Source organism: Callorhinus ursinus, unplaced genomic scaffold, assembly GCF_003265705.2.
Source record: "Callorhinus ursinus isolate GAN/ISIS: 27379988/994484 unplaced genomic scaffold, GSC_fseal_2.0 scaffold6, whole genome shotgun sequence".
Classification (NCBI taxonomy): domain Eukaryota; kingdom Metazoa; phylum Chordata; class Mammalia; order Carnivora; family Otariidae; genus Callorhinus; species Callorhinus ursinus.
This window is the reverse complement of record NW_027397068.1, coordinates 80,334,026-80,353,347: the sequence shown is the minus strand read 5'-3', so window position 1 is coordinate 80,353,347 and position 19,322 is coordinate 80,334,026. Positions and strand designations below refer to the sequence as shown.

The window sequence follows — 19,322 nt, the reverse complement described above, 5'->3', positions numbered from 1 at the left end:
ATGGCGGCGGCGGCGGCCGGCCCCGGGACGGCGCTCTCCCCGCGGCCGTGCGACAGCGACCCGGCCACCCCCGGAGCGCCGTCCCCGAAGGTGAGGCTTGGCGCCCGGTGGGGCGGGGGCGGGATGGGGCCGGGCCGCGGGGTTCCCGCCGGGACCACAGCCGGAGGCCGCGGGCCCCCGAGGCCGCCCCCCGCTCGGCCGCCGCGGCCCGGCTGGGCCCCGCGGAGCGCGGGGCGGAGTGCGCGTCGCCGGGGTCCGGAGCGCGCCTGGCGGAAGCGGCTCCCGGGGCTGCGGCGTCCCGGCCGCGAGCGGGGAAGCGGGCTCCGGGGGCTCCGGGGGCTCCGGGGGCTCCGGGGGCTCCGGGGTGGCCGGCGTGGCTCTGCAAAGTGTTAGCTCGCCGAGAACCGACCAGACGGCCGGAGCACAAGACAGTCCGGGAACTTAGTTTAGTAACGAGACCGACACGCAGCCCTTCCAATTTTTACTGCGAAACTCTCTTTGTGAATTGAAATGTTGTAGTCGGTGCGGTTTCCCGGGGGCAAGGGGACCGCGTGTTCAGCCGGAGGCGCCTGGAGAGCAGCCAGGCTGCGCGGTAAAGCGCGTGTGCGCAGTCAGGGGTTTGGGGCAGAAGCTGGGCCCCGGGGCAGCGGCCGCTGCGGGAGACTGGGGAGAGCCGCGGGGGGCGCGCACCACCTGTGGCTCGGAGTGCGGGCGGTCCCTAACGCCCCCCGCCCCCCCGCGCACCTGTGCGTGTGGACGGGGCCGCAGACTCGTGCTCCCTCGTGCTCCCGGTACCTCCGCCTAGCATTGCTGAAAGCACGTGCAGGGCACTGCCTGTGAAATTCTGGTTTCAGCTTTTTTTGAGGACTTCGCATTTTTCGCCTTTTTTGAGTGTTTCAACTTTTTAGCCAAGGGAAACATACTTAAATCGACGTAGAACTCCGTAAAATGCTCAGTCGCAAGTTAAACCAAAAAAATAAAATACTTGAATTTGCTTACAGGCAGTTATTCCTGAAATACTGAATATGAAACGTCTCAATTGTGAGTCTTACTGTTAAATGTAGATGTTTGGAGAATACATTTATTCTTCTCCATCTCATACCTGGTTGCCTTTCTTAATAGGAATATACAGAGTTCTTTAATTGAATAATTATGTTATACAGGAACTAAAAAAGGACAATATGCCATATATTTTACTGTTTGGGAAAGAATCTTGAGTAAATTCCTAGTAGCTGGAGCCGTTTGAGACTTTCTGATTATCATCACAGTTATATTAACTTTTATAGGACACTTAATGATTTGCTGGGCCTTGCTCTAAGTGCTTCCCATGTATTTAACTCATTTAATCCTTGCATCAGCTACACCACACAGGCGGTAGTATCATCTCAATTTTACAGATAAGGAGAGGCGCACACAGCCTCGCTCAGCTAGTGAAGGACAGTGCCCAGTAAGATCCCGGTCCAGCTTTGGCATGCATGACCAATATAACTTATTACCTCTTTGTATTCTTCTACAGGATTGCATTCTTTTTAATATGTAGCAAGAGGACCGTGGTATTTAACAAAATTGTATTCATCTTACAAAGCTACATGTCCTTGATTTTTTTTTAAGTTATTTTTTAAGTCTTATAGTCATTAAGCCTTAGCTAATATGTGAATAAATCCATTTCCTAACATCTGATGCCTCATTCATGTTCTGAATGGAATGGTCAGACTTAGAGTCTTGATATTACTGTCTCATCACAGATAATGTGACCTAAAAATGCTTAACCCTCTCCTCTTTTGGTGGAGATGTGTGTGTGTTGCTGAATAGATTGTTAACTCTTATTAGGGAATATTCTCGCTAAATTTTTGCAATGTAAGAAAAAATATTAACAGGATTGATCATGTGTGTTTAGTCTTTGTATGCCCTTTATTTCACGGAAATAGAAGTATGTAAGAGCCCATTAGAATAGTCCTGTCAACCAGCTATGAGTTGAGTTAAACAGTAAATGATCCACACTTTTTGTTTAGTTTAGTTTAGTTAAACACTAAATGATCCACGTTTTTTTCCCTAGCTGAGGTAGGAGGGTTTGCTTTAATTTTAGACTGTTGCAGCAATTTTATGTGTTTCTAATGCACAGGGCATTTTAACTGCAGTCGGTAAAAAAGCAAAAGTAGATTTAGATTTACAGGTTAATTAAAAATTTTCTTATTTTGATTGTATTGAGGATCACTTTGTTTTTAGTTTTCTTCCAGGTCTTGCCATACCAAATTCTTGACCCCTGTTAATTATAATAGAAAGTTAACATTGTATAATCAGTTGTCCTTAGAAAGCCTTTAAGTGGAGCCTTTTAGCAAGTCTGGGAAGATACATAATCATTCTTTCCTTATTTTTTTATTGTTTCTCTTCTTATTTTTTGAATTTTTTAAACGTATAGGATGATAATGAAGATAATTCAAATGATGGGACCCAACCATCCAAAAGGAGGCGAATGGGCTCAGGAGATAGCTCTAGGAGTTGTGAGACTTCAAGTCAAGATCTTGGGTACTGTCATTTCATTGCTTAATAGTAGTTTCTGTGGTCTGTTTCTCTGCTCTGCAATACCTCACCCTCCCCGGCCCCTGCACTGGCAAAGGCAGTTACTAGATATTGTAGAATATTTTTGTCATGTTTTACATATGACACCAACATTGCTTTTGCTACTCAGTGCAATTAAAACTTGTTTTTATTGTGATAAAATACACATATAAAATTCACCATTGTAGCATGTTTGGGTGTGTCACTCAGTGGCACGGTTATGCCCAGCGTCTTTCAGCTGCCGCCTGCACCCTTCTCTATGGCTTCGCCCCTGCGCGGGAACGTCCTGGCCAGGAGGCAGTGACAGCTGCTGCTTCCCTCTTTCCCCAGCCCCTGGCAGCCACCATCCCCTTGCTGACATTTTGGATTTGCCTGTTCAGTGCACCTTGTGTAGATGGAGTCGTACAATATTTGCCCTTTTATGTCTGGCTTCTTCCTCGAGAGTTCATCCACGTTGTAGCATGTGTTTGAGTTTCCTTTCTCTTTAGGGCTGGACTGAGCTCCGTGTGTGGGTAGACCACCTCTTGTTTGCCCTTTCATCCATGACAGACACTAAGATTATTTCCCACTTTGGGCTGTTGTGAACAGTTCTGCGGTGAATGTTGGGGTATAAATATGTGTTCAGTCCCTGTTTTCAGTCCCTTTGGGCGTATCCCTTGGAGAGGAGCAGCTGGATCATAGGGTAGTTCTGTGTTTAGGACCTTGAGGACCTACCAGACTGCTTTCCACAGCGGACCCATCATTCTCTGTTCCTGCCAGCAGTGCAGCTTCCTTTGCCGTTGGTTATGTCCCAGCTGTTCTGATGATAACCATCCGAAGAGACGTGAGGGGACATCTCACTCTTGTTACCATTTGACTTTCTGTAGTGACTAGTGATGTTGACCATCCTGTCAGTGCTTATTTGTGAATCTTTGGGGGAAATGTCTATTCAGGTGTTTTTGCCATTTTTAAATGGGGTTGTTTGTTTTGTTGTTGTTGAGTAGTGGAGTTTTTTTATGCATTCTGGATATTAATCCCTTATCAGATACAGGATCTGCAGTCCTTTCTTCCTATTCTGTGGGTTGCCTTTTCACTCTGTTGAAGAGTCCTAACATGCAGAAAATGTTTAATTTTGCTTAAGCTTAAATTACCTATTTTTCTTTTGTTGCTCATGCTTTTGGTGTCATGTCTAGAACCCAGTGCCAAATCTGAGATCGGGAAGAGTTACTCCTGTGTTTTTTTCTAAGTGTTTTCTGGTTTGGTTCTTGTATTGAGGTTGTTGATCTATTTTTGAATGTGATAGTAGGTAAGGGTCCAATTTCATACTTTTGCATTTGGATATCTAATTTCCCAGCACTATTTTTGAGAAAACTCTACTTTTTGGTTGTTACTTTTAATTGGATGCATAAAATAGTGTCACATTCTTGCCTCTATTGTCCACTGATGACATTTGGAGGTTGAGTTGGCCAGGCCCAGAGATCTGTCGTTGGCTCTTCAGGGTTGGGATTGGTCTGCGGTACACTGGCACCATCAAACCAGGTCTGTTCTGTGCTTCTGGCCTGTGGAGTCTATGAGAACCAAACAATTATGGTTTATAGTTTAGCTCTTTGAGAAACACGTTTTTGGATTTCTGCTTTCTTAGCTGTTTGACTCGCTGAACAGCAGGTGGGAAACAAGTTGGTGACTTTGTACTTCGGGCGGGTGAAATAGCGGTATGGGCGTGAAGCTCAAGAGAGGGAATTCAGAAAGAATATCACCACAGTTTTGGTTTGGCCTTATAGATCTCTTAACACTACAGAATTCCTTTACTGCTGACAGTTGTGAGTCTTGGTTCTTTGGGGTGTGTTCCAGTGTACTGTTTTGTTTGGTATCACACACGCTTGCTTCCTTTCCCTCTGCCTGTGTTGTGATGTTCTTGGACGCACAAGACGGTACGAACTTGTATGTATGGCAGATGAAAATTTAAATAATTAAAGTAGTTCTCCAAATTCCTAAAAATGAAACTCCTCAAAAATAAATCCTTAAAATAAAAATGATTAAAACTTAATAAAAGCCACATTTAAGGCATAATACATATTTCTGTGCTTAGCTTTAGCTACTATCCAGCAGAAAATTTGATAGAGTACAAATGGCCACCTGATGAAACAGGAGAATACTATATGCTTCAAGAACAAGTCAGTGAATATTTGGGTGTGACCTCCTTTAAACGGAAATATCCAGGTATTAAGTCTTAGTTTATGTAACAGATTAAATCTAACTTTTAACTAAATAGTAACTCTTTTTGATAGGTTATCAACTTCTGAATATTTGGGTATGGAATATTTGTAATGCACTGTATATTCTTCTGCTGGCTGATTTTCCTTTCTGCTGTCACCCAGCATTTCTCTCCACTCTCAGTTTGCTCTTATGCCTTATAAATGGACTTAAAAGCAAAATGTGGAAGGTGAATTTCCTGGTGAATTCCTTAGAAAAAGTCATGTTATGGCCGAAAGCAGCAGGAATTTGATTCTTTCCCATTGCTCCCTGGCCTGAGCGAGGGAGGCAGCTACACGGGGCTGTGTCTGCATTTGAGAAAAGCCGTCTGTGCAACTAAGTTACTATTCTTGCTTTGGGTTATTCTGTTTTCAACTTTAATTTAGCTTTTATTCCTTGAATTTGTAAGATTGCGTGGTCTCTTTAGTAATCTTTGGAATATATAACACACAGTACTTTTTTAAGTCCATGAAGAATTTAACTTTTTAAAAAAATCTTAAGGTTTTTAAGTTTTTTAAAAGTTTTACAAATGCATAATGTTACCAATGTAAAAGACTATTTTTAATAGTCTTTTGTTCTTTTTTTTGGAGATTTAGAGCGACGAGATTTGTCCCATAAGGAGAAACTCTACCTGCGGGAGCTGAATGTCATCACAGAGACGCAGTGCACTCTAGGTAACAGAGGCTTTGAAACGGGAATTATGAAAGCTAGATATTTATGAGGTGATACTGGATGGGTATTTGTCCTTTTCCCTAAAGTATTTTACAAAATTAATGAGATAGATTGAATTATTTAAATGCTAAATTGTTTATTTTTGGGTTTTGTTAAAATATAAAGGAGAATGACATTTTAAACAATATTTCACACAAGTGTCCGTGTGTGTGGTGTGCAAAATTTGTATAGTAGTTTTAAAAAGTATTGGTCTTTATCTCTTATAAGGCACATTTTGCTCTGTTTTTAGTTCTGTAGGCTTATCTCCATGCTTTGTTTCCAGTTTTTCTTTCATAAACATTTTAATGCTCCGTGGCACTTTTTAACATAAAACCATGGGTGTTCATCACAACAGTTGGTATGATTGGATGCTCTGAGTTTTGAAAATTGTCTGTATGATTTGTATGTGTGTGCTGATGCTTCTCTTGGAATTTGAATGGACTCTTTGTAATATTTCTAGTGTATTGAATTTGAAGACTAACTACTGCAATATATTGAAAAACTCTTGTTTTTGTCTAATATCTTTCCTTAGTTAAGGATATTAGATTAAGGATAATCCTTAATCCTCAATGGCCTAAATTAGTATGCATCATTATTTAGCCATTGCTTTTAATAAAGGGATATATGTTTCTAGTACATTGAATCTTAAAAAAAAACGTGGTTCAAAAATTGATTTATTTTCCTTTGCAACTTTGATGAGCTTTTTTTAAAAAACTTGTTTGACTTTATATTATGAATATTGTTTTTTATTATTTTCAAATATATTACAATATTTTCCCTTGACTACTGGAAAATTTTAAATGTAGAGTAGATTAAAGGAAAAGCAAATTTTGAAAAGTAGTTTTGTTCACTTAGCCTTAAAAGAGTTTTTTTTTAAACTGTTTTTTTGGTCTAAAATAGGTTTAACAGCATTGCGCAGTGATGAAGTGATTGATTTAATGATAAAAGAATATCCGGCCAAACATGCTGAATATTCTGTTATTTTACAAGAAAAAGAACGTCAGCGAATTACAGATCATTATAAAGAGTATTCTGTAAGTATTGAGGTGATTGGCATCTCTTATTTAGTTTGGGGAGAATGACATTTTGTAAAGTTGTATGTGACTTCCAACTGTAATATTTTTATTTCAGCAAATGCAACAACAGAATACTCAGAAGGTTGAAGCCAGCAAAGTGCCTGAGTACATTAAGAAAGCTGCCAAAAAAGCAGCTGAATTTAACAGCAACTTAAACCGGGAACGTATGGAAGAAAGAAGAGCTTATTTTGACTTGCAGACACACGTAGGGCTGCTTAACTTTATTAGTTCCTGAACCTCACTTTGTGCTTGTTAGGGTAGAGTGCTCAGTACCTCCTTTATTTAACCGTTGTTGTTTTTTTTTTTTTTTCTGCTGGCAATGTGTCCTTTTCTGCCCCAGAACTTAAGATACAATTTTTAACGATATGCCAGTAATACTCTGCTCACTTCTGTGTGGGGGTGTGTGTGTGTGTGAGGGAGGCGTCTTTTGCTCTGTGGTTGACTTTTGCTTGTCCCAAGGGTTGTTTTAAGAAATTTCCATCTTAATTCACTTAATACTCACAGTTGCCACGTGAGGTTGAAGCTAGTATTCTTCTCATTTCATAGATGAGGACACTGTATGCATTGCCCAGGTCCCCTTGCTCGTCAGCGGTGGGCAGAAGCACACTATGTTTCCCTCAGCAGTGAGGGCTGTGGCGAAGAGCCAGACGCAGTTCCCATGTACAGCTAGAAACACCCTCCTGTCCCCTTGGGTTCTCGTTCCTAATGTCTCCTGTGTTTCTAGCCTTTTGCGGGGAGGAGCACAGTGGAGAACAAGAGCTGTTGTGTTCCTAAAACCTTGACTCCTAGCATGGAATCAGTTTTGTATTTCTCTTCACGTTAACCCAGGTTATCCAGGTACCTCAAGGGAAGTACAAAGTGTTACCGACAGAGCGAACCAAGGTCAGTTCTTACCCAGTGGCCCTCATCCCCGGACAGTTCCAGGAATATTACAAAAGGTATTCGTTGGTTTTATGACCATTACTATTGGGTATTGCCGAGGGACTTGAGAGTCTGGTATACTTGCCTCCAAAGAGTTGGGCATGTGTCCGTATTCTCTCTGACTTCTGTGGCTCTGCACACAGAAGAAGCCCCTTCAGGCAGTGCTTGAACGTGTGCTGTCTGCTGACAAAGCCCAGGCTGCCCATCTCCCCGCCCACCTGCTTGTGTTTCTGTGGACAGGCGTCAGAAGTTCTAAAGCACCCCAGGCCTCAAACTGTACCTGTGTCACTTGAAAGCTTGTTGGGAATGCAGACTCCCAGGCACAACCCCAGACCTGCTCACTTGGGAAGCACTGACTTATTCGGCAGAGGAAATGAAGGAAGGAGCAGAGGGGCTGCCGGGGCGGGCACGGCCACCTCCTCGTTCCAGCCACACCGCCGGCCTGGCTGCTACTTCCACACAGTGTGGCAAGAGTGCTGTTTACCTCTTAGTCCCAAGCGGGATGTAACTGAAAACCAGGCTAACAGGGTCATTTTATTTGAAAATCTCAGCTTTTACTTCAGCCCTAAACCTTATGTTCTTGAGGAAAGAGACTGTTCTTTAAGGAATAGCATTTAAAATAGACTATAGGATCCTACTATTTGAAAGCCAAGTTTAAATCATGGGTTAGCAGATTTTAATTTCACTTTTGGGTCAGCAAATTATTAAAAGTGATATGCCAGGGTACCAGTCCCTTTGATTTTTGCTGTCTTAGTTGAGGGAGATGCTGATCCAGTGCCCACTCCTAAACTCAGGTTTCAGGGTGTGGACAGGGTGTGACATGGGAGAGGGCCGGCCTGTGGGTGGGAGTGGCCACAGTGTCCTGTGGTGTGGGTGCCATCTGACTCAGGGTGAGGGGCTGCTGGTCTCTCATTTCAGACACAATAGATGATTAATTTGGTTTCTGAAATAATGTCATGGACCATGCACTGCCGTGCATTGCAAGTGTCGATTGATAAAATCCTCACATCTGTCTGTGAGGTGGACGCATCGTCATACTCATTGTACATGTGAAGCAGCGGTGGACCCAGAAGCAGTGATAACTTAGGGAGTGAGGGGTGCGGCGCTCAGGGGGCGTGGGTTTTGTGCACAGTCTTTAATTGCCACAGTTCCACGTTAGTCGGCTTTTTTTTTTTTTTTCCCTCTTTTTGGGTTGAGGATGAAGGAGAGAGACGACATATCTTTTGATAATAAGAATCAAATGTGTATAGTACACTCTACCTGGTGCAAAAAATGTTTAGGCTTTTTATTTATTTTCCTTACTTGATACATGATACAAAATGAAAACTTATTTGTTACATCTGTAATCATTTTCCAAAAGTATTTGGGGTTAATTGAGAAGATTAAGGCTATGTTTGAAGGTCGTGGATTAGATCATTCATATTAATCATAGAAGACAACTGATAGTCATGTCTCTGAACCTCAGGTACTCACCAGATGAGCTGCGGTATCTGCCACTGAACACCGCACTTTACGAGCCCCCTCTGGATCCTGAGCTCCCGGCCCTAGACAGCGACGGCGATTCGGATGATGCCGAGGATGGTCGAGGCGATGAGAAACGGAAACATAAAGGCACTTCGGTAGGAGCATTGGTCTTTACTAGGAGGTGTCTCCCTCCCTTGGAGTTTTTGCTAATTGCCTTCCCAGATGTTGAATTGGACTGGTAGCACCGCCCTCTTTTTGAGAAAGGACAGTTGGCATATAATTTCCTGAATGCTTTCATCAAGAAAATTATTTATTGTGTGCACTGGTATAGACAGGCCGTGGATGGCCTTTGGTAAGTTTTATTTTTAAAGTTATCACAGGCAGGTTAGGAAAGGGCACTGGACATGAGTTTACAATCCTATGTTGAACTGTCTTGGTTTTGGGAGCACATTAACTTGTGTTCCTATTGCTTAATTTTTTTTTTTTTAATATTTTACTTATTTGAGAGAGACAGATTCAGCAACAGAGAGCACAGTGGGGAGAAGCAGACCCCCCCGCGGAGCAGGGTCCCCCCCCCCCCACAGGGCTCGATCCCAGGACCCCGGGACCTGAGCCGAAGGCAGACGCTTCACTGACTGAGCCACCCGGGCACCCATGCTATTGCTCAATTAACAATTTAGATTTCCTATAGGAAAACGTGAAGGTGACTGGTATGTTGTGCTATTAGGTAGGTTTTCTTGGTTTTTTTTTGTTTTTTTTTTTAAGCAAAATGCAGTTGCATGACTGGGGAGTGTTGGTGTGCTCGGTGGAAGTGAAGGAGAACAAACCCACGATGTCAGAGGGTTCTGATCTGATTTAGCGTGGTGCACTGAGCAGCCAACTTGAACCTGAGAATGTGCTACCATTCGATGTGCAGTACATTTTTTTTTGTCACCAATACGTTCTAAAACATTTAATGATACATGTTACATAAACTAAGATGCTATTCAAGTATTAAAGGATGGTACCACTTTTCTCCTGTCTTACTGGTGAAAGGGTTGCTGTGGTGTGAGCAGGTTATGTTGACTTTCCCTCACTCTGCTTGTTGGAGTATAAATTAATCCAGCATTTCAGGAGAGCGTTTAACAGTTATACCAAGATTTTTGACTTCCACAGAATTTGACCTAGCAAATATATTAACAGAATTTACCTGAAGGACAATAATTAGGACAAAAAATGGTCATTGGAGTGTTAACTGTATTTTTTTATAATGGAAATTAGGAATAATTGTAATGTTCACAGTAGGTGATATATTACATTTACATGACAGAAATGAAGTTCGAAGAATATTAAATGATGTGATAAAATGCACATAATACTTAAAACAATTGAAAAACACACTCAGTGTAATCCAGTTGTGTGTGTGTATTTTTAAGATCATGTTTAAGATGTATTTATTTTAGAGGAGTGGGGGAGGGGCAGAGGGAGAGGGAGAGAGAATCTTCAACAGACTCCACGCTGAGCCTGGAGACCGATGCGGGGCTGGATCTCACGACCCTGAGATCGTGACCTCAGCAGAAACCAGGAGTCGATCACTTAACTGACTGAGCCACCCAGGTGCCTCACCAGTTTTGTGTTCTAAAAAAGTGAGGGGTATGTGTAGATAGGTATGTGTATGCGTGTGTGAATGTGCGAATCTGGGTATTTATATGCAGACACACACCTGGAAAAAATTAAAAGGAGATGCATTCATGTTCCCAGTAGTTGTCTCAGACTGTTTATCAAAGTAGTTACGGATAACCTAATTTTTTCAGTTATTAATTTTCATAATTTATATGAACATAGCATTTTTATTTTAATTAGAAAATTTTAAATTAAAAAATGAAGAATTAAATGATGAGATATCGAACTCCTAAACTTTGAACATCTAAAATATGTCAGATCCTGTCGTAAAGGCTCAGCGATACTGGTGCCTGCATGGAATACAAGTGAGTGCTTGAAGAACTCTAATATTTATTACTCAGTAAAAAATACCCACACTTATTTAAGACAGTTTATTTTTTAAGTAGTTTTTTGTCTGAAACAAACAATGCCCCCCGTGACACGGCACAACAGTGTCGAAGCACCGAAGCAGACAGTACTGTTCGTGTTATGTCAGAAAACGGTGGATTAAGGTACTAGCTGGTGTAAATGGAATTAGCTCTGTGCTTTCATGTATTTATCACACAGGTAGGACTTCTTTTAGTCGGCACTGGGAAAAGTTTTCTTATTTACAGTTACCTTTTAATTTTTACACTGATGGAACTTTAAAACTTTTTACAAATCACACTCAAGTCTATGTGAATTCCAAGCGATCTTTGTTTGTGCCTTTGACCTCCAGGACAGCTCCTCCGGCAACGTGTCTGAAGGGGAAGGCCTTCCCGACAGCCAGGAGGAGCCTCTCCAGGGAAGACAGAGATCCAAGGACAAAGCTGCTACTCCAAGAAAAGATGCTTCCAAACGTTCTGTACTGTCCAAGTCAGTCCCTGGGTACAAGGTAGAAGAAAAAAGCCCCTGACTCCGCTTCCTTCCTGACCAGCCTCTCTCCCCGACATAGTTTAACTTTGACTTTCAAAGCTGTGGAGCTCTGCCTGCTGCACTTCACTAGCTCTTCTGTGGTGTGTGCCCTCTGTCAGCTCCCTTCTTGTTTGCTTTATTTTCCTGGTGGCTTTTCTGTCACTTTTGCCTATGGTTCAGCTTCTGTTTTCTGTAGATGTACAATTTATAAGAAAATCTCTTTTTGTTTTTTAAACCATAACCAGGCAAGTATGGGTTTTTAAAAATTCATTTCATAGGCAGAACTTTATATTTTGTTTCCTTGGAGTAAAGATCCTAGTTATCTGATATTTACAATGACCTAGTATTCAGTATAGCTTAGCATGCTAAGCTGTAAAGGATGGGTGGATTGACTCTGAGAATAAGCTCCTCTCCTGGAGAAAGATCTGAGTTTAATCTAAAGATTATTCGATCCATTGGCCAAATTCAGTTAACTCTGCGATAGAAAATAGTAAAATCTGTTATTTACATTATGGTGATTTTTAGCTTAACCTTGGCAAATAGCTTCTATGACTCTATGACCAGGATTTAAGCATTATCTAGTGATGTAATCTGGCTTACACACACACACACACACACACACACACACACACAGATAGATACACTTGTGAACTGCTCTGGCTCTTCTCAGAGCAAGGTAGTATGCTATCAGCAATATTATTGTTATCGTCTTCCCCTTCCGAGGGCTGGGTGAGAGGTGAGTAGCCCTGTGCCTACATGATGGGGGTTTAGGAATGTTCTGGAGGGGGTGAAATCAGCCGCACAGTTTTATGTTCTAGATGGTAATAGTAAAATACACCATTCATATGGTCTGGAATAGATCCGAATATGCCTTTAACTGTGGTTATGAAGGTGTTTTGAAGGCACATTTTAGAGTAAGGTGATGGAGCAGTTTTGCTGAATGGAATTGTTAAAAACATCTTGTCCTGGGTCAGGATTGTGGTCACAGTGGACGGTCTAGAGGAACAGGTGCACGGGGGCTGCCAGCCAACTTCCCTTCCCCAGCCGGACCCTTCTAGCAATCTGCTTACCTTTCTTTTCCTGAAGTAAACAAAGCAACTTAACAAATTAGTGTTTAATTTAATCCATATTTAATTTGAAAATGCCATTACATAATCAATTTAAAAATCCATGTTTTTTTCAGCCTCTGGCAAGCATATCTTAAGCTTCATTTGGCAAGGGTTGGCTTCCAAGGATGGCTTCAGTAGGCTGCAGCTGTGTGTTTTTTATACTTGTTTTTACATAGATAGCTTACCTAATTTTTTAAATGTAGGATGTAAATTAATGCTTAATAATTGAAAGCAAATGAACTCCAAAGATTAAATCTTGGAAAGTTAGCCTGGTGTGTGTGCTGCAAAGTGTGCTGCTGGTCTTCAAATGGGAGTGGCAGTTCAAAGCACACTGTCGGCATTAAGGAGACCTTTCATAATAAGCCTGGATTCATCATGGGTTCAGAGGAGCGAATGGTGAGGTAGATGTTTTAATAGAGGCTGAAAATGAAGATTATTCCACAGTATCATTGATTTAATCTAGAAGAAATCCTGTAGATTGACCTAAATTGATATTACTCGAGGGAGTGTAATATGCAAAATACACATTTTATAATTTCTGTGAACATTTTTAGTACCTAAAAATGTTTCAGGTATTTCAAAGTTTGGAACAACCAGTATCTAGACTTAATACATTAATGTGAACATGTTTATTAAAAGTAACCTCTGTATGAAAAATATTAATAAGCCAAGATGTGCCTAAATATTAGGGTATTTCAAGCTGAAGGTCATATATATAAATATGTTGGAGTTAAGAAAAATGATGACGTATCTGATGTCTTGCTTAATAAGATTCACTAGTGCTTGCCCTTAATTTGTAGGACAGTATTGTTTAGGTTACATTAACCTGCAACTAAAGCATAATTGTTAGGATTCAGGCCTATGTGACAAGTTTATAATTAAAATCTATACTATAGTAGTGCTACCGTGAAAGTCTGACTTATCTTTGGTTATTTCTCAAGCAGGAAAGTCAGTGTATTGTGAGCCTTTTATTTGAGATGCTGAGAACCATTAGGATGAGTATTTTAATTTTCTTATCAATAGTGAAACTTTGATGTTGTTGCAGTTACTAGAAGTATAACTGACTGTCAGACATAGGGTTCTGTTCCATCAGTCTTCGCGGGACTTCTGCACACTGTTCCTTCCTCCTCCATCAGAGGAGTCTCCTTCAGAGACTAGCTTCCCAACTGGCGGTCCTGGGTGTGAGCAGGATGGCTTCTCAGGGAGCTCAGAATGCTTGAGTGAACAAAGAATTGCCATAGGAAATGCTACAAAGCTCTGTCTCTCTCTTTTTCTCTCTCTCTTCTCCACCCCGTCACTCCCTCTTTTCATCAAGATGAAGACTATTGGGTAAGAAACATTTTAAATGGTTTAACAAAATATTATGATTTTAAGCTTAGAAGTAAACCTAGAATTTTCTTGGTATCCCTTTTTTATCATAGGTGTTTAATGTATATTTTAATGGCTGTAGAACTTGAATTGCTCTAGAATGTGAATGACTAGCCTTGTGTTTGATTCCTTTTTGACTTTTGTAAAGGATTTCCTATGAGGAGTTCTTTTAGAATTTAATACTATGTAGTTACTTCCCTGACTTTAGTGAAAGATATTCGAATACTTGGTATATGCCAGTATCTAACTTCGACTACAAGTATTAAATAAGTCTTTTACATTCAGTGCAGGTGCCATAACCAACAGAGTTCTTATTTTGGTGTATTGAGAGGTAGCTTTCTGCTGTATATTATGGCAGTTACAGATGTGGTCATCACCGGATCAGAACTTGGATCATAGAAGTGCACTTCTAGCTATTTTGTATTTAGGTGTAGGAAGCACAGTGAGAACCTCCTGCTTAGAATGTAGCAACAATGGAGGGTGACTGCAGTGCAAGACGCACATGGTGTGAGCATGTGACACTATCCTTTTGTTGGGGGAGCAGGGTATACAGACATACAGGAGATGTAGGATAGTTAACGGTAAAGTTTTATATGTATGTTTTAACTTCCATGATATTTATTATTTTGTAGAGACATTTGTGATTGTTTAGAGTTATTGTTATTATATTTATGTATAAGGTTGACTTTTTTTAAATAAATAAGCCAAAAATTATTTTTGAATGCCTCTGTCATCTTTTGCAAAGAAAGACAATTTAAAACATAAAGAATTTAAAGAATTAAGAACAAATTGTTTAGGCCTAACAGGTTTTGAAGGTGGCAGTGAGACATTTCAAAGCTGGAATACTGTATACAAAGCTGGAGTTTCCTTTAGGCTCCTCTTTGGTTTAGTAACTTAGGAGAGGGAAATAGAAGATGTATTTGGCTGGGTTGAAATAAAACAAATACCACAATCCTGTTGAAGAGAATCTCCCCGCAGGTCATGTATACACGTACGCCCCTGGCCCATCTCCTACTTGGCCCATGCTTGCTCTTCTTTTTCTGCCACCATTACTTACGTATTCGAGTAGCATTAATGAACATCATCTTATTACGGTCAAAGCTGTGATGTTTGTATGTTCTCCCTCCCCTGATAACTGTAGGTGCTGTGAATCTTTTCTTCTTTGTCCTTTTCCATGTGTTGCTAAGTGTTTTTTAAAGCCCAAATACTTTCATTGGATTGAGCAAGGCTTTAATCTGAAAAATGAATGGTACTCAAGAATACGAGGGTGTCTATAATTTTTTAAGTTATGATTTTTTTTTGCTTGTCTGAAAACTTATTTCCTCTTCTATGTTTTGTATCTCCTATGGAATGCTTTTCCCCTAAGCACAGGCTCTTTTATTATTAGATACGCAAAGGGAATAATCATAGCTTGGTTTCCAGAAACATTTATGCACATGACAATGTATGGATGAGACATCGTTCAATTAAAAATGTTAAAACATTGATTCTTGTAACTTAGATTTTATAGATCTATTTTTACAACTTTGGAAAATAATCAGTTTTTAAACAAAACCAGTATATAAGCTGCTTAACACGAAGCCTTCCATTTATCGGTAAGCCTGACTATATATGTAACGGTCGTTCGGTACTTGGGATTTTCTCTTCCAGTTAATAGTGCAATTTGACGTTGTAGTGCTCCCTTCCAGTTCATCATACGGACCTTACTGTGCACGTAAGGAGTGTAGAATGCTACATTTAATCCTGACATGAGATCACGCTGTTGACAGAATTTTTAAACAAAATCTAAAGCTTTAGTTAGTAGGCCATCGTATGTTGAAAGCCGGCTTTCTCAAGTTAGGTCTTTCAAAAAGGTCCTCATTAGCAAGTTACCAAAAGTAAAGATGAGGCAGTAACAATTCCCTGTGAACCCATAGTAAGTTCTTCTAGCATCAATTTATAGCCCTCTTCTACCATTCCAGCCAAAGGTCATTCCAAATGCTCTATGTGGAATTTGTCTGAAGGGTAAGGAGTCCAACAAGAAAGGGAAGGCTGAATCACTTATACACTGCTCCCAGTGTGATAACAGTGGTAAGTACTAACATGTCTTCTTAACATTTTAACCACCCTGTTCGTTGCTTCAGAAACGAGGAGTTTTAGCTGTCAGACCTGAATCACAGAATCATCTGATAGATAGGGTAACTTGTGAGGCATAGAAAAGCAGCCCATGTATTTTCCTCTACTTCTTGTATTTTCATTTCTTTGGTGATTAAACATTGTAGCCATTCTTGAGAACTCAAAGCAAACTAGCATTTTATTATGCCATACTAAGTTCAAACTTCTATTGTGAAATACTAATGCTGGTTTTGGTTTAGGCCATCCTTCTTGCCTGGATATGACCATGGAGCTTGTTTCTATGATTAAGACCTACCCATGGCAGTGTATGGAATGTAAAACTTGCATTATATGTGGACAACCCCACCACGAAGAAGAAATGATGTTCTGTGATGTGTGTGACAGAGGTTATCATACTTTTTGTGTGGGCCTTGGTGCTATTCCATCAGGTAAAGACTGAAAAAAGGAGGAACATTATCTTTGAGTGAAGGGACTCTCCCAGCCTTTTTTTTTTAAAGGCTCTGCATAAACACCTTAAGGATCCTTCTGTTCATAAGAAGTGACCAAAGCTGTGATTATCCAGATAACGTCCGCCTGCTTTTCACCCCTAGGTAATCCAACTAAAGGACAGATGGGGTGTCAGAGTGCCCCATCCAAGTACTGGAAGTAGAGTTCAATGTAGAGTGAACTCCTGTCTTTCCACTGAAAGAACTAAAGCAAGAGCATCAATTTGTTTCAAAGTCTTGATTTTATTTTTATATCATCTATTCAGAAACTTAACAAAAATGACTGCTATGCCTTTATAAATATTAAACCAGATTTCTATAAAATGAGGCAGCATGACAATTGCAGGTAACTTTGGAATGAACACAGAGTCGAAGAATAAGTCACAGTACTTGGACTAAAATATTACACATAATTGTGTAAACCTAGAACTTATTGCATAGTTAACACTGTATAATACTTTTATAAAATATATGCCAAGAACTAAGTTTCCTGGGAATCATTAAGAAGCAGGCAACTTGAAGTTCTGTAGTTAAGTCAGATGGAGGACATGGTACAGTTTATCACTGATCAGTTTAAAGTGCTGTGTCTGGTGCACCAGGCCTTGGGAGCTGCCACGGAGCAGCAGAGAGAAGGGCTGAAAATAAGCCAAGCTAACAGGTTTCATATGAGGATTTGTAGTGTTGAGCTCTGAAAGTAGGATAGTGTTTTGGGTTTCAGAAAGGATTGTAATAATTTTTTAAAGTCCCTATCATTGTATAGAATCGCTCCTCTCACCCCACCCCCCATTGGTACTGAATTTCATATGGTACTGATTACACTGATGAAGGGAAGTTTACGTTTTTCTCTTTAAATTAAGAAACTCATTAGTGTCTTTCACATCACAAATCCACAGAGAAATATCATTAGTGACAGCTAAGGAAGGAGAGCCGAATGGGTTTAAAATTCAGTCCTAAAGAATTAAATTTCGTACTATATTAACTAACAATTTTTCTCCTAGGTCGCTGGATTTGTGACTGTTGTCAGCGAGCCCCCCCAACACCCAGGAAAGTGGGCAGAAGGGGGAAAAACAGCAAAGAGGGATAAAATATGGATTTAAATGAAATATTTGGTGCCAACTTACTTACATTCTCAATTTTATGCCAATAAAAGATTTCTGAAATTAACTACATGCTTAAAATCTGCAAGTTGATTTATTTGTTATAAGCCACTTTTACCCTTGAAACCAATTTCAAGTAGAGAAATAACAGTTTATTTTCCAAAAATTTCTTTTCATCTCTTAGTACTTTGGCTCTATCCAGAAATTCAGTTGGAAATATTAGGCAATTTAATTGAAATACTCCACAATTCCTCCATTGACCTGAAAGTGACTAGTATTTGCATGAAATTCTCCTAGTCTGTATTGTTTCTGGCCTGTCGTGGGTAGCATAACCAAGTTATTTTAATGACGGAAGAATTTTAATAGGTAGCCCAAGGTGATAAATAACAAATGACCTGATGAGATTCGGTGCAGCTGGTACAGGAGCACCCTGGGTCTGCCAGGAGATCTGTCCGGAGAGGGGTGCCCGCTTGACCTGGGGAGCAGGCACGGGGCTTTTGCCCCATACCCACGCAAATCCCCAGAAAGCATTACATTTCAGACTTGCTTTTAGTAACTCTTCAAAGTCTACACGCTGTACCTGCACTGGGGGCCTAACCGGAATACAGTGCTAGCTACCAGCCTTTTAATCTGATGCTCTACTTCGACTTATTTTATATAGACCTGGGTTACTGCAATATTTTTAGTCACCTGACAAGCTAATCAAACTGGAGTTTAAACATTTTATTGTGCGTATTCCCTTTACAGGAATTTTGACATTTGGAGGAAAAAACACATCGTTCTTGCTGCTTTCCCTACTTGTGGGGTATATGAGGTAACAAAACTGTATGGCTTTATGTGTCCATCCCCCAATCAGAAGTAACCAGAATTTCCACCAGATCAGGGTAGCTGGAGTCAGAGAGCACTGCAATCAACTTCCCAGGTTTCGGGGAGAGCCTCCAGAGCGTGTCCGGCGAGTCAAAACAGGATTTCGAGGACGAGTTTCAGAATACTAATGAGGACGGTCCAGAGCACGGACTCCTCCTCCTGGGGCGCATCCTCGGGGGCCTGGGCGCGCCTGTGCGCCGGGTCCCTGCCGTCGAAGACCGCCACCTCGGCGAACGGGGACCGCTCGACCCTGCGGTCGAAGTACACTTTCATCTCGAACTCGCTCTCGTGGTGGGACGGGTGCCCGTAGACGCCGATGCCCACGGGGCGCTGGAAGTGCGCGGGGATGGACACCACGTCCTGGCCGCACGTGACGGACTGCAGCTCGTAGTCGTCGAAGCTCGGGTGGAGGGTGCTGTCCGACACGTACAGGTCCGCGTCCCCCTTCAAGCTCCGCATCCGGAGGACGATCCGCCCCTCGTGGTTTAACCTCAAGTAGCTGTAATTCCCGGCTCCTATCTGGCCCTGCACAACGTGCAGCAGGAGCCACTCTTCGGGGACTTCGTCCTCGTCCGAGGGGCTGGCCGAGGACACCACCTGCGAGGCCAGCAGGACCAGCAGGGCGCGCTTCCAGGCAGCGGCCATGCCCGCCGCCCGCCGCTCAGCGGCTCCCCCGCGGACGTCCTGCAGGAGGGCCAGAGGGCACGCTCAGCGCGCCGGCGCCGCCGGGCCGCCCCCCGGGGCCCGGTCCCCGCAGGCCCCGGGAAGAGAGCGGAGACGGCG

The 19,322-nt window shown here is 41.7% G+C and overlaps 2 protein-coding genes across 2 annotated transcripts; one reads left to right on the top strand and one right to left on the bottom strand.

Moving 5' to 3' along the window:
- Positions 1–17,739, top strand: PHF10 (PHD finger protein 10). The gene is made up of 12 exons (XM_025866583.2): positions 1–90; positions 2,420–2,526; positions 4,628–4,758; positions 5,382–5,465; positions 6,403–6,536; positions 6,634–6,783; positions 7,407–7,516; positions 8,965–9,118; positions 11,323–11,478; positions 15,937–16,045; positions 16,330–16,518; positions 17,574–17,739. The coding sequence occupies exons 1-12, from the start codon at positions 1–3 to the stop codon at positions 17,657–17,659; spliced, it is 1,500 nt and encodes a 499-aa protein (XP_025722368.1). The 3' UTR covers positions 17,660–17,739.
- Positions 17,740–17,744: 5 nt separating this feature from the next.
- Positions 17,745–19,299, bottom strand: CUNH6orf120 (chromosome unknown C6orf120 homolog). Its single transcript, XM_073894241.1, has one exon. It carries the CDS (start codon positions 19,182–19,184, stop codon positions 18,630–18,632), a length of 555 nt encoding a protein of 184 aa, XP_073750342.1. The 5' UTR covers positions 19,185–19,299; the 3' UTR covers positions 17,745–18,629.
- Between the last annotated feature and the right edge of the window lie 23 nt (positions 19,300–19,322).